Source organism: Triturus cristatus, chromosome 7 (assembly GCF_964204655.1).
Source record: "Triturus cristatus chromosome 7, aTriCri1.1, whole genome shotgun sequence".
Lineage (NCBI taxonomy): Eukaryota > Metazoa > Chordata > Amphibia > Caudata > Salamandridae > Triturus > Triturus cristatus.
In genome coordinates this window covers 1,227,126,449-1,227,140,630 of record NC_140590.1, presented here as the reverse complement: position 1 = coordinate 1,227,140,630, position 14,182 = coordinate 1,227,126,449, and the positions used below count along the sequence as shown (strand labels likewise).

The 14,182-nt window shown below is 44.2% G+C and overlaps 1 protein-coding gene across 1 annotated transcript in view; it reads left to right on the top strand.

Moving 5' to 3' along the window:
• The window catches only part of LOC146811665 (serine protease 33-like), a 230,245-nt gene that overhangs the window by 110,794 nt on the left and 105,269 nt on the right, over nt 1-14,182 (top strand). Inside the window, exon 3 of the mRNA XM_085618637.1 lies at nt 1,531-1,696. Coding sequence (XP_085474763.1) covers nt 1,531-1,696 — 166 coding nt within the window. The remainder of the gene's footprint in view (nt 1-1,530; nt 1,697-14,182) is intronic.

Sequence of the window (14,182 nt, the reverse complement as noted above, 5' to 3'; positions counted from 1 at the left end):
CCCTCCCTCTTTCTCCCTCCCTCTGTCTCCCTCCGTCTGTCTCCCTCTGTCTGTCTCCATCTCCCTCTGTCTGTCTCCCTCCGTCTCCCTCTATCTGTCTCCCTCCCTCTGTCTGTCACCCTCCTCCCTCTGTCTCCCTCCCTCTGTCAGTCTCCCTCTGTCCGTCCCCCTCTGTCTCCCTCTCTCTGTCTCTGTCTCCCTCCCTCTGTCTGTCTCCATCTGTCTGTCTCCCTCCCTCTCTCTGTCTCCCTCTTTCTCTGTCCCCCTCTCTCTCTGTCTCCCTCCCTCTGTCTCCCTCCCTCTGTCTCCCTCCCTCCATCTCCCTCTCTCTGACCCCATCTGTCTCCCTCTGTCTGTCTCCCTCTGTCACCTCATCCGCTGCTCTCACTCCCTGCTGCCCTCTGTCACCTCACCCGCTGCCCTCACACCCTGCTGTCCTCGTCACCCTCTTTCTCCTCACCCCACGTGTGTCACCCCATGCTGAGACTGCTTCCCGGGCACACACACAGCCGTACCCGAGTACTTCACAGGTCTTTAAAAGACCATTCACTTGTTAATGAGGCTTTGTTGTATTTCACCTCTTCTTAGCGCCCCTGAATCTTTACTCAACCAGATGGGAGATTCAGGGGCACTAAGAAGAGGTGAAATACAACAAAGCCTCATTAACAAGTGAATGGTCTTTAAAAGAATCGCCCGGCCCCCATTGCTCCGTGCTGCTGCAACCGGCGGTGTTTGCTGACACTCTTTAAAAAACAAAAAAAAAGCACGGGTACGATGTCTGCAAGGTCCGCGGGCCGCCAAGGATGGCTTGCTGGGCCGCTGGCAGCCCGCTAGCCGTACTATGAGTACCCGTGCTCTAGGCATACTATGCAGCTCAATGTAAAGAGACTTCTTGCATTCCTGTCCCTAAATGTGTCTGCTCCTTATGGGGCAGAAGGGGCAAATCCTATTTTAACTTTTGCCCTGGTAAAATTGTGATTTCACTGGCGTAATCTTCCATAATTTTAGAACTTTTTCATTATTCTTGTTACATGAAATTCCTGGAATTACACAATTACACAACTTGTGCAATTGCATCAACGCCCTATGAAAAAATAGAGCAGGAGCAGTATGGACAACCAAAAGGTGCGTGGTGGCTGTTGCTTGTGGCAGTTATGATGTTTGTGCTTCTTTAGAGCAAGACGCCTCCTCCCATCAAAAATTGACGCAAGGACACATTTTGCTATAAAATATAGCGCTAAATGACAGATTTACATTATTACGCATATTTCAGTGCAATTTTCCTGAAATGTCCCATAGTTACTCAAAAGTAAATTATGCAAATTTTGCACACACCACGTTAACAGGCATTGCGATTCATATCGCTAGAGCTCTTGAATTCCTCCAATCCATACTGTTGTAAATTTGTGAATCTTGTTCCTCCTATCCAGAATGTTGTAAGTTTGTGAATCTTGTTCGGCCTCCACATCTCTGCCTGCATTGCCAGAATGCAAAGTTAAGTAACGCTAATCTCTGGTTTATTTCCTCTAGACTGTGGGAAACCAGTGGTTTCCAACCGTATTGTGGACGGACAGGATGCCGTGAACGGGGCGTGGCCATGGCAGGCCAGCGTGCGGGTGTACGGACAGCACATTTGTGGAGGAAGTTTAATCACAAACAAGTGGGTAGTGTCGGCGGTGCACTGCTACTATGGGCTGTAAGTAAAGTTGGCATGACTTTAAAACCCCTTTCACACTTGCATACTAGACAGTTTCATGAGTAACTGACTGGGTGATGGAGGGTAGCAGCTTTAGGGTACATCTGACCATTGCAGGCTTAGAAGGTCATTTCGAATTTGGAAGAATGGGAGGACGTCTATAAATCGACAATGCTCCTCTCCTGCCAGGTTTACGGCTCACCCACTCTGTTTAGAGTGAAGGGACGGGCAGGATTTCTGATGATGGAGCTTTGGTTGCGTCCACAATGGAAATGTCTAACCTAATGGCCTGAACGTCCTGGGCCCATTTGTTCAAAACCTTCTAATGTCAATCTTCAATGGTTCTTTTAAGCAGCATTGAAGTGCAAAGGGGAGACATTTCTTGGTAGTGAATTCTTAAGATACAGTGTAACTCATTACAGCTACACAATGACTCAGGTCGACATCCAAATGAAGGTTAGTCAAAATGTATTACAAAGCCAAAAGTAGCTGCACATACACGCTCCTCAGCATGAGGGTAGAGAAATACAGAGGAAACAACAGGAACCTGAAGCGTCAAAATAGATTTACACGAAGAAGCATGAAAAGGACAATCCGTTTGATAATCAATATGCAGGTAATCAGAAAGCAGGAGTCCAGGTTTCCCTGCCACGATGCTTCATGGGTGAAAAGCATTAGTAACTCTGTCCCTACTCTTTCGCTAAAAGTGACATCCCTAGTCTTGCATTTAGGCAAACTTTGAAATACAAAAAAGGTGTCAGTGATGGAATCTTCCTAAGAAGTCTCTTCACCATTAGATGGGTCAAGCAACATGAAGCCACAACAGGAATGAAAAGGACACGCTAGCTTTTAGGTTATCTCTGTCCAAGAGGCAAAGAAGGAATGTGCATCTGTCCCTCTACTCAAGGCATTAAATATTCAAAATATCAGCTTGTAAATCTCCCATAAAGCCCTTCTCTCACACACTCCAGAGCAGGTACAACCACAAATATTTCCATGATGTCTAAACATTTCTACGGTCTTCTTCATGTAGGCCTCTTGCAACAATCTGTCCTTGATTTTTTCTCCTTCTGTCATGTGAAAGCACCTCCTTCCACCTTATCATCTCCAGGCCATGCTAACTGTCAGTCCTGTTGCTCCTCAACTAGTTAGATGAATAATAGCCCTTTTCTTCCATAATGAATGCTTGTCCACCTGCAATACAAAACGTGAGAAAGAAACAGCATACCACAATTCACATGAGAATCTAAGATGTATGAGAATCTAAGCAGTCATTTCTGAAACAAGAAGATTCAATTGTGCTGCAGTTTCAGGCCTACTGCTTAAGCCAAAATACCAAGTGCACCATGTTTGGTGCACTGGAAGATTTGCAAAGTTTTATTACCAACTTCAATAAACACGTTCGCTAAGCTGTATTGATACATCTATTTTCATTTCTTTGTAACCTAATAAACATTAAAATCACATTTAAATGTCAGTGCATCACAACACTAATGACTCTATATAAGTGTGAATCATCTGTTATGTGTATTCATTACATTGCTACGTACAATCAGATTTGCACTGTGTCTGACATCTGTCCCATTCTATTTAGAGTGGTGCGGCCATCACTTGATGTCACTTCCTAGAGCCACCATGTGTGGCATGATTGTCCGAGACAGGAAATCTCTCCATGCACAGGGAGAAAGCTCTCTTCAGGTTGGGGAAATTGATTTTTTGATTTTCCCCAAAAAACTTTCACTGTGGGAGTTTTTTCTTGAAAAATAAAAAACGTTGCTGAATGCGCACATCAAACATGGCGCCGACTTGGCAAAGCTTTACTTCCTACAATGCTGCAACTCCAGTGAGGGTAGAGGGGACCCCGCCTGCCTGGAACAGATATCTAATTATGGGAGGTGGCCTTCCACCAGGAAGGTGGAAGCAATGGTCTCTTCCTCCTTTGTAGCCTGGCGTATTGTCGGCCATACTTTAAATGGCCCCATAGTAACGTGCATGGGAGAGAAGTGTGTACAGTTCAAAGAGTATTTGTAGTGGCATGCCTACTGCTAGAAACATTTGCATTCCTGCTGGTGTTAGAGTCTGAAGCCACTGCTGAAACAATTCTTCCATGTTAGGTCAACACAACACAACCAGAGATTCATTTGCTGGTTGATAGCCAAAATGTAGTCAAGGAGAGACTCGGAAATATATCCATGGTAAGTTGACAATACACTACTTTCAGGAGCATGTGTTGTAAACTCAGAACACCTTTCTTCTTGATGTAAGTTTTCATAAATCTTGACCCCATGAGCCAATTCTGGAAAAAAGACAGTGCTTAATTTGTAAAAGAAGGAGTGCTGGTGTTCAATGCTCTGATCAGAAGCCAGCGGCAGGTGCATTAAAAGTTGGCGGGCCCAGTGCCATGACTGGGAATCTTAAATCCACCTCATGCCTCTTTAATCCACTGCTAGACAGTCTCTGCCCCTTTATCTCACTCTTGCACTTTCCTGTGTTCTCCCTTGAGACGATTTTGCTGTCTTTCTCTTCCAGTGTCATTCTAATCTGTGTGTTTTCCTCTCATGCAGTCGGTAAATACCTGATGCAGCAAACTAAGGGGGATATTTACAAAGAAGCGGCGGAGTGAGGCATTAGCCGTCATGGCTTAACGTCTCACTCCGCCACTTCAGAAACGCAAGGCTGCACCTTGTTTACAAGGATATGGTGCAGCCATGCATTTCCCCCTGCGCTGGTGCTACACTTAGCAGTGTAGCGCCGACGCAGGCACCCTTACAACATAGTGCAAGGGTGTCTCAGTGCAGGGTAAGATTGTTTATGTGTAGGAAGGTCCCCCTTCCTGCACATAAACAATCTTTAAATGCTGTTTTGTCACTTCTATGTGTGCTGCTTTATGCAGCACATATGAAAGTCACAAAATGGCTTTTTTTACAGATTGCTTATGTACAGCAAGGGGTACATAAACAATCCATGGCAGTTTGCTTTTTTCATGTGTGCTGCACAAGGCAGCACACAAGGAAAAAGAATAAAAAAGGAGAATAATGCATTTCTCCTCATTTTGCCAAGTGAAGTCCAGGTTTTCCCTGGTCTTAATTTTGGCACTGCCTCCAATGTACATAAATAGAACAAGCAATTCCCCCACCTACACCCTAACCTCTGAGTATTCACTCCAAAAGAAAAATTCTACAGCTAAGGGAACTGAGTGGATATGTACAAGGAGGTGGAGGAGAGAGGCGTTAGCTGTCCTGGCTTAACGCCTCTCGCCTCGACTTCTGAAACGCAAGGCTGCACCATATTTACAAGACTGTGGTGCAGCCTTGCGTATCCCCCTGCGATGGCACTATGTTTAGCAACTTAGCGCCAACGCAGGCACACTTGCACCAGAGTGCAAGGGTGTCTGCGTGCAGGGGAGGATTTTTTATGTGTATGAAGGTGTCCCTTCCTGCACATAAACAATCCTAGAAATGCCATTCTGTCACTTTCATGTGTGCTGCTTCATGCAGCACATTTGAAAGTGACAAAATGGCGTTTTTTAAAAGTTTGTTTATGTACAGGAAGGGACACCTTCCTGTACATAAACAAACCATGGCAGTTTGCGTTTTCCATGTGTGCACCAAAAGCAGCACACATGGAAAAAGCTAAAACAAGGAGAAATAATGCATTTCTCCTCATTTCGCCATCTTAAGACCAGTTTTTACCTGGTCTTAATTTTGGCGCTGCCTCCTATGTACGCTGCCCTTGCATATAAACCTGGGTGGAGTTCGCAGAGTTCTTCTACTCCGCGAAGTGCAAAAAAACACTGCTGTGCTATGCGAAGCTCCGTGAATGGCAGAGTGCGTTATATAAATGCTGTTTGCAATATTTTTCAGTGCCAGATGCTTGCCCGCACTGTGCAATCATCGCAAATGGCACCATGCAAAGCGCAAGCGGGCGCTGCTTCCTTTTCTGAGGCTCGAGTAGATTTTTACTCGAGCAGCAGCTTTCTCAATGTGAACGGACAGTTTCTCAATGCAAGCAGTCGCAAACATACGCGACCACTCGCAATGAGAAAACTGACTGCCCGTGTTGAGAAATCTCGCTGGGAGGTTGATGTTCCACACTCGCGATCACCAACTTGATTTCGACGATCGCGAACTAGGAAAAATCTCGCTGGGAAGTGGATTAAACGTGGATTTAACTTAACGTTGACGAATGTGAGCAAGGAAAAAAACTCAGATCCACTGCGCAAAGAGGAGTTTTTCAGAGCTCCACGAGATCCGTGTAACGCGGAGTGCGGAAAACTCCTGAAACTCCGCAAGTGGAGCAGAGTTTATCGCCCAAACTTACTTGTACATAGGGCGTAGTGTCAAAACCAATGGGTGTTGGATGGAACGCCCACCGTAACACCCACTGCTTACCCCTTTCACGCTAACCATAGTGTAAAAGGTGGCCTTATTAACAAGACAGCGTTAAGTCACATTAAGTGGCTTAATGCTGCCTTGTAAATAAGGTTAAGCCCCTATCGCCACAACAGCATCGGAAAAATTGATGTTGTGGTGGCGACATTTCCCCCTAAGTGCCAGTCACCATGAACAAGTGCCTGTTGCCTCCACTGGCAACAGTGGGCTCAAATTAAGCCCTGAAAAAGGATGGTTGTTTCGAGTTCCTATCCCCATTTCAATGTTAAGTAGGTTCAATCTTCCCCTGTCCATGCTCCTAATTTTGCATTTGTGTTGCTTCTTAAAATGGAATATGAAGAGGTATTTTTTGAAGAATAAAGTGTCCAGAGATGAATATAAATGTTTACAATCTTCTCTTCCGTTTTAGTTCCACTGCAATTTCCATCTCTAGTCATTGCAGTTAGTTTGGCTGGGCTACGACAATTTAAATTTTTTTGAAAATGTGCACTTATTTGTATATTCTAAGACCTGTTAATGCCCTTCCCTTGGGTTACGAACCACATACAGTATATATGACTTATAGCAAGGTATTACAGAGATAAAGTTATTACATACAAACGATTTATCAAGCCTGTTTTTGCCATGGGGACTTGGAATAACCAGAGGTTACACATTTTAAGGGTTCAATAAGGTCTCTGGCTCCCACTTTTACTCTTGTATTACTTCAAAACATTTCTTTATGTGATTTGGCCTTTCAATGGCTTTGTTTTTTATAGCTGCTCTTCCCTTGGTGTAGTTTGGCCTTCCAGTCCTTATTGACATCTGCGGGTGACTTTGATGGCACTTTTTGGCAACCTTAAAGTCTGTCTTCTTCCCACACATCAGTGTGTTTTTATGATGTAGGTGTAAGTCAAAGATACATCCTAGTCACCAGCTTATAGGCATCTACCTCTTCTTAAGCTTTGCAAGTGACTTTGTCATAGTGTGCTGCCAATTCAATTCAGCCAGCCATTCCCTTGCATGCTGGTGCAGTATCTATATTCTGAATCACTTGTGACTGCCAATTGCTGCAGAAAGTGGTTAAAGTGCAAGGAGGAGCAAAAGAGAAGATTGAGGCAGCTCTGGCATGTGTCCTATTTGTATTACATAGTCCTAGACAAAAAACCCATGCAGCTAATATCTGCAGCGGGGGAGTCATAAAGCCATTCCATCTTACTTATGAATTATGCGCCCAGACCAAGGAATTCCGATATTCTAAGTTGATAGCTCCATTCCACAAGATCAAATGCTTTCTCAGCATCTAACGAGAAGCCTAAGGTGGCTTCTGGATAGTCCTTAGTTTACCAGAGGTAATGCGCTAGGATACAGAACTGATTCGGTGATGAGCATCCCATGGACAAAACCCGACCAGAGACTCATAGATCAATTAGGGCATAACCTTCCACAGTTACTTGGCTAATATTTCAGATAGAACTTTATCATTTAACATTCAATATCTATATTGGACGGTACCTGTTGCAATGGTAGTATAGAGCAATGGTGGCCTTATCGGGCAAGAGTCTCAGCAAGCCTGAAAATTTTCTTCCTTGAACACACAGTACAATATGACTGTTACAAGATTTTTGTCTGCCTTATAAAATTCCAGAATAACCTCCCCTTCTGCCAAGGATGTTGAAGTAATCAGAACATTTTCTCCTCAAGTATTTCATCTCCTACTAAAGCCTTTCTATTATTGGATAAAGTCAGGAGGTGCTGGTAATGAAGGAAATCTTCCTCCTGTGACTGATTGTTGTTATGGTCGAACTCATATACACATTCATAATAAGAAGCAAATATGCCTGTGATTTCATTTGGTTAGTGTGAATCTGTCCCCCTTTGTCTTTTATTGCTGCTATGGCCATTTGTGATTCTCTGCGGTGAAGCTGTGCCGCTAACAGCCTGCTAGCTTTTTCACCCTCTACATATCTCTTTCTTATAATTTCACCAGTGCTCCCTCTGTGGATTTAGTAAAACGGGTTGTCAAGTGGCCCTTGGCTGACATTAATTGTTGTTTATTCAATAGACTTTCACTCCTCATATATTGCCTATTCAGATGTTTAACTTAGTCCTCTAGGGTTCTCTGTTTCTCACTGGAATCAAGCTATCCTGGCTGAAGAGGGGTGAAACCCCGAAACCGGTCCTAGGATGCTTGATTCCGGTCCAGGGAAGACCTGGCTTGGCAGTTCGGGCTGGACTGTTCCCATGAGGCGCAGGGTCAAGACTGATTTGTATATGGCCAGGTCTAAACTGGGGTGGCGTGGTGAGCAAAATAATGATGGATTTAACCCATATCTCTTGACTGGGGGTGAATGTTTTGATTTGTTCTGCATTCCGTCCATCAATTGTGTGCCTTTTGTTGTCTGTTTCTCAGCCAGTCGACATCTAACTATTGCAGAGTCTCTCATCAAGAGGTCTCTCTACGTTACCTTCTCTGCAGCCCATAACGTTCTGACTGATGACACAAAGCCATAGTGCTGGAAATGGGGGTCTCTAGTTGGCAGAGGTATGCACCTTTGTCCAAGTAGGGACCCTTGCTTGTAGTTAGGATAAGAGGATTACACACTTTAGATAACCCCTGGTCACCCCCTTGGTAGCTTGGCACAAGTAGATAGGCTTATCCCAAAGGCAATGTTTTTAAGTATTTGTACCCAAACTCACAGTTACACAGTGAAAAGAGCACAAATGGACACCATACAAGTTTAGAAAAATAAATGCCCTTATATACAAGCCCCTTGCACCGCCGGTGCATCACGTTGCATGATGCACTGGCGGCGCATCCTGCTGCATGACAATTACAAGTGCACGTAAAGCCATCCTGTGTTGCTTAGCAGGTGCTTGTAAATATCACCCCTTTTTACACAACAGTTTGCATGTTAGGGACATGACAAGGGTGTTGCTGTGGGTGCTCCCACGCAACACCCATGTCCACTGATGCAATTCGAGATTTAAGAGCAATCGTAAACCTGGAAATGTGTCAATGCCACACCACCCCTGGGGTGGCATAGCGAGACGAAACGAGGAGAGATGTTTAAATTTCTCCACAATTTTTCCCTTTTCAAAGTGTGCTGCATTCTACAGCATGCATTGGAAAAGGAAATCACCTCAATTGATTGTTTTTGTGCAGGAAGGTGCCCCTTCCTGCACAGAATAATCTCCCAACGATGCAGGCACCCTTGCACCATGGTGCAAGGGTGCCTGTGCCGGTGCATGGCAGCAGGTTGTGCACCAGCGCAGGGAACAGCACAGAGATGCGACATATTGTTGTAAATATGTTGCATCCCTGTGCTTGGAAACTAACACAGCACGGTGCAGCAAAATGACTTGCGGCACCGCGCTGCATTCCTATCTCATAAATAGGACAGAATTATCTTTGTCTAAACCAAAAAAAGACCAAAACAACAAAAATCCAAATGATTTTATCACATCACAGAAGAAAGAGTCCTCATTGGCTCTCTGTCAAGCAATGAGTAGACGGGCTGTCTGATGCACAAGGTTATTCTCAAATCAGACAAATCATGTGTGGTAAGGGCAGCAACAATAGCGGAAGTTATACTGTAGTTTATATGTAATATCAAGCGAAATCACCCTGAGCTTCGGTAACGCCAGCACCTCGCCCCAGCCCCGTCTCGAACCGTCACTCCCACCATCCACTCTAAATCACACGTCACACAGCATACCTCGAGATGAACAATGTCTCGAGGCAAGATAAGCCAAGATTACTAAATCATGCTCCTCTGGAAGATTCACATCCAGAAGGCTGAGATCAGACTCTGTCTTCTTGCTTAACATGGAGTGTTTCAAGCAGGCAGGGTTTGTGTTAGGGCCATCAGATGTCTAGGGACTAAAATGTGGAACAATTTACCTCCTTAGTTATATCTTAGACCGCATTATCTTTCTCAAGCTTTGAAATCCTATCGATTTTGCTGGTGCTTAGCGTCGGTTTAGACAAATACTTGGTGAACTTCAACATGTGTGCAGATGGCACTCACTTCCAGCCAGGCAACAGATCAGACAGCTCATCCAGCTCTCCTGTATGAAGAAGATCTGTCTATGTATGAACAAAGCTAAAATAGAGATTTTAGTCACTGGAGCCGCCAGGTCAGACTCTAACCTTCAACTGACCTGTAAGTCTCGAATCCCTTCTTTAAACCCCATGAAAGTAAGGAAAGTAGGGATACTTTTTTTGACTCCAGAAGTTACAGTAGTTATGGGTATTAACCCAGAGTTATCCTTATTCTGAAAAATACTATCACTACTGCAGAGACATTGCTGGGCTGACCTAACTAGAGGTTTGGCCAGGGGATGTCTGCAGAGTCACCTACACTGCCCTCCTCTAAAAACCCAGGGGCAGATTTACAAGCCCCTTGCGAGACATTTACGCCGCCGTTGCGTCACTCCTGTGACGCAGCGGCAGCGTAAACCATGCGCCATGTTGCGCCTTATTTACAACGTGACGCATCTAGGGAGATGCGTCACGTTGTAAAGCCCTGCGCTACATTAAACCTGCATCAGGTTTAATGTATGCAGGGTGGGCGTTCCGTCGGAAAAAGCCTCGGAAAAGTGACGCAGTGAAATTTACAAGATTTCACTGAAAAGTGACGCAGTGAAATCTACAAGATTTCACTGAGTCACTTTTCCGACGCTGCTGCGTCAAAACCCTGTGCTTGCTTGAAGCAGGCGTAAGGCATGACGCAGCATGTTAGGTATGGGCAGCCCCTTGCGACACGACTCCAGCAATACACCGCCCTTATGCCATCAGATGCGTCACACATCTGTTTATCCTTGCGCCACGATGCGCTGCATTGTAAATGCTTAGAAAAACAACAGGAGCATAAACCCGTAAACCTCGTTGAGATAGGGTAACAATGTAAACAACAAGTACTCTCAACAGGTATCATTCAACACAGACAGATACATTGCATGTAAAAAACATTACAGAAGAGATAAGGAAGACTCAGAGAAGGGATAAATTAAGAAAGGACATACTGTATTGAATCAAAGAGTTTTGAGTCAATACAGTATGTCCTTTCTTAATTTATCCCTTCTCTGAGTCTTCCTTATCTCTTCTGTAATGTTTTTTACATGCAATGTATCTGTCTGTGTTGAATGATACCAGTTGAGAGTACTTGTTGTTGTTTGCATTGCAAATGCGGCGCATCTGTGGTGGCGCAAGGGTAAACTTCCGTGACGCATCTTTCCTGGCGCATCCCTGCTGATTTGCAGGGATGCGCCAGGAAACATAAATCTGCCCACCAGTGTCTGGGTACAAAGGCTACATAACCAGGCAGTCAGAATGTGTTCACATCTCTGCCTCCGAGACCACTTCAAACCCTGCATAAAATCCTTCCCCTGACATTCAGTACCCACCAGCATCAAATGTATGCCCTGTGCAACTTCGTTAAAGTACACTGGGGCGAAGGCAGAATACCTGCAGGAAGTCCAAAGCTAATACATACCTACCAGAATCCTCCATTTATTGTCTGTCCATCCGATGAACCAACTGTTCTTCAAAAGTACAAAGCATGATTCCAGGGAATTCCAAGATCAAGAATGTGTAATGTTTTCAATACAAATATTAGATGGGATCCCAAACACACGTGGTTCAGGAAACTTTTGAAAATAAACTATTTATACACATCTAACTAAATGCTGCTGTGAATCGGTTCGGGACTGACGAACACGAGGCACAGTTACTAATAGATCCGATCGGACTAGACCATTCCTTTACCTGTCTTCTATGCCTCCTTTTTACAACTATCATCAGCACCCTGAAGTAATTAAATATTTACAAGATGTGGTTTTAAAAGCTGTAGAAAATAAGGTCACGTGAATATGCTCTTTAACATTAAATAATGTCACCAGTCTGGACAGTTTCGGAACTATCCATGGTGCTGAACCAACAACAGCCCACTGTAGACAGAAAGAACGGATGCGTTTTCCTAGCAAAGTTTACAAATTATTAATGTGCTGCATTTAAAACTCAATCTGCTAACTACTTTAAGGACATGTATATCTTACATTCGTGGGTAGGTGGCACCTGCTCACGTCCAGGGTGTGCCTCTACCACGAGGCGTACTGTTAAACAGACTCAAAAGCAAATTTTCAAACAGTCTCCTTTAATATTAGGGATAGTAAACAGACTGATAACATATTGACTTATGTGCGATGTGGAAATGTTATTGACATCGATGTTCTTCCATTTTATTTTAAAAAAGTTCAGCATCCTTATGAAGAAAATGTACCAATACATTCAGGTATTTTAGAGGTGAGCTAAATTGCTAAATTATTTTAAAAAGCTCCCAAAGCTTTTTTTAAAAAAAATGAAAGCGTGCAACCAATTTTCGTGAACTTCGCGAAGTTTGCAAACATTTAAAAAATATCAAGAAGTCATCACAATGTAGGTATTTTTATGGATAAACACCGCAATTGACTCGATTTTGGCGGCTGGGGAATCCAGATGGTAAATTGCTTTGGGACTGGATTGAAAGTGCAGACCATGGTCCCCAACAAGTGCCCGATTTCCTTTTAAAGCATGGGTGAGCGTGTAATAGATCCCCTGCCAGGCCTCGCCCTCCCCCTCTCTAAAACACACGTTCCATCCACCACCCTCCCCGCACAGGTCCTTGCTCATATTTGCCGACAGCTCAGCAAAGGTTGTAAATGTAACCATTAACCACCACAGAATTGTGACTTCCATGCAGAATACCACCTGGAAAAATGGGACTGCACAGTTATTCCTCATTCTATGGGATTAACTCATCACAGATGTATTTTCTACAAAAGATTTTTTTGGAAAAATGAGTCAAAGAGTTCATGACATATTGGTCAACATGTTACTGGTTATATAGTTGAGCTTGATGGGAAGTGTGAGTTCTTTTTTCAGTGTTCTGTCCAGTAAGGATTAGGATTGCTGGACCTTACCTTGTGTGGGTAAAGTTGTTTACCAATGCTGTCTCAGAGTCGCAATGCGATTGCATTCTAGTTGAATGAACCAGGACTCCCTTTAAGCACTTGGCTCTCTCTGTGTTTTATTGTTGAGTCGCCCCTGCTTATTCCTGGACATATAGGGGCAGATTTACAAGCCCCTTGCGCCACTGGTGTCCCATACCTACAAGGACAGGAAAACCACCCTGCGTGGCTTTACCTGTCCTTGTAAATATGGCCACTTCTCAAGCAACACTTTGTTTGAAAGGAGGGTTCCATGGATGTTGATGTGGGTGTTCCCACGCAACACCAATGGAATTTACACATTTCCAGATTTATGAGAAATAGTAAACCTTGAAATGCGTCTGAATGCTACGCCTTAACAGGGATGGCGTAGGGAGGCGCAACGTGGAGAAATGTATTAATTTCTCCTCGTTTTTTCTTGCTTTCTTTGCATGCTGCATTTTGCAGCACACATAGAATGAGGAAATCACCTCTAGTGATTGTGTATGTGCAGGAAGGTGTCCCTTCCTGAACATAGACAGTCATTAAAAAAAATGCAAGTTCTATGTGTGCTAATTCAGCTCACATAGAAGATGTACAACACCATTTCAGATTATATATGTGTAGGAAGGGAACCCTTCCTGCACATAAACAATCTTCCCAATGACGCAGGCATCGTTGTACCATGGTGCAAGTGTGCCTGCCAGCCGTGGTCCGTGCAGCTAACAGCGGTGGGGCAGTGGGGTCGAATAAGGAGGGATTTTGAGGGACGATGCTGAGGGGAAAGTAAATAAATAATTAATTTTTCCTCTGCATCGTCCCTCGAAATCCCCTCTTACACGGCCCCACCGTCCTGCCACTGTTACGTGCACGGACCGCGGCTGGTGCCTGCGCCGGCGCATTGCAGCCCATTGTGCGCCATGCAACATATTATTGTAAATATTTTGCATCTCTGTGCTCTGAAGGTTTTGCAGCATGGCGCAGCCAAAGGGCTTGCGGTGCCACGTTGTGGCACTTTCTTGTAAATGAGGGCCAGAGGGCTTTAGAGACTCAGACCGATGGATTACACCATAGATAGAAGTTCATGTATTAGTCAGCGATTCACTTTTAAAACAAAAAGCACTTTAAAACCAGGTTATATAAAAGG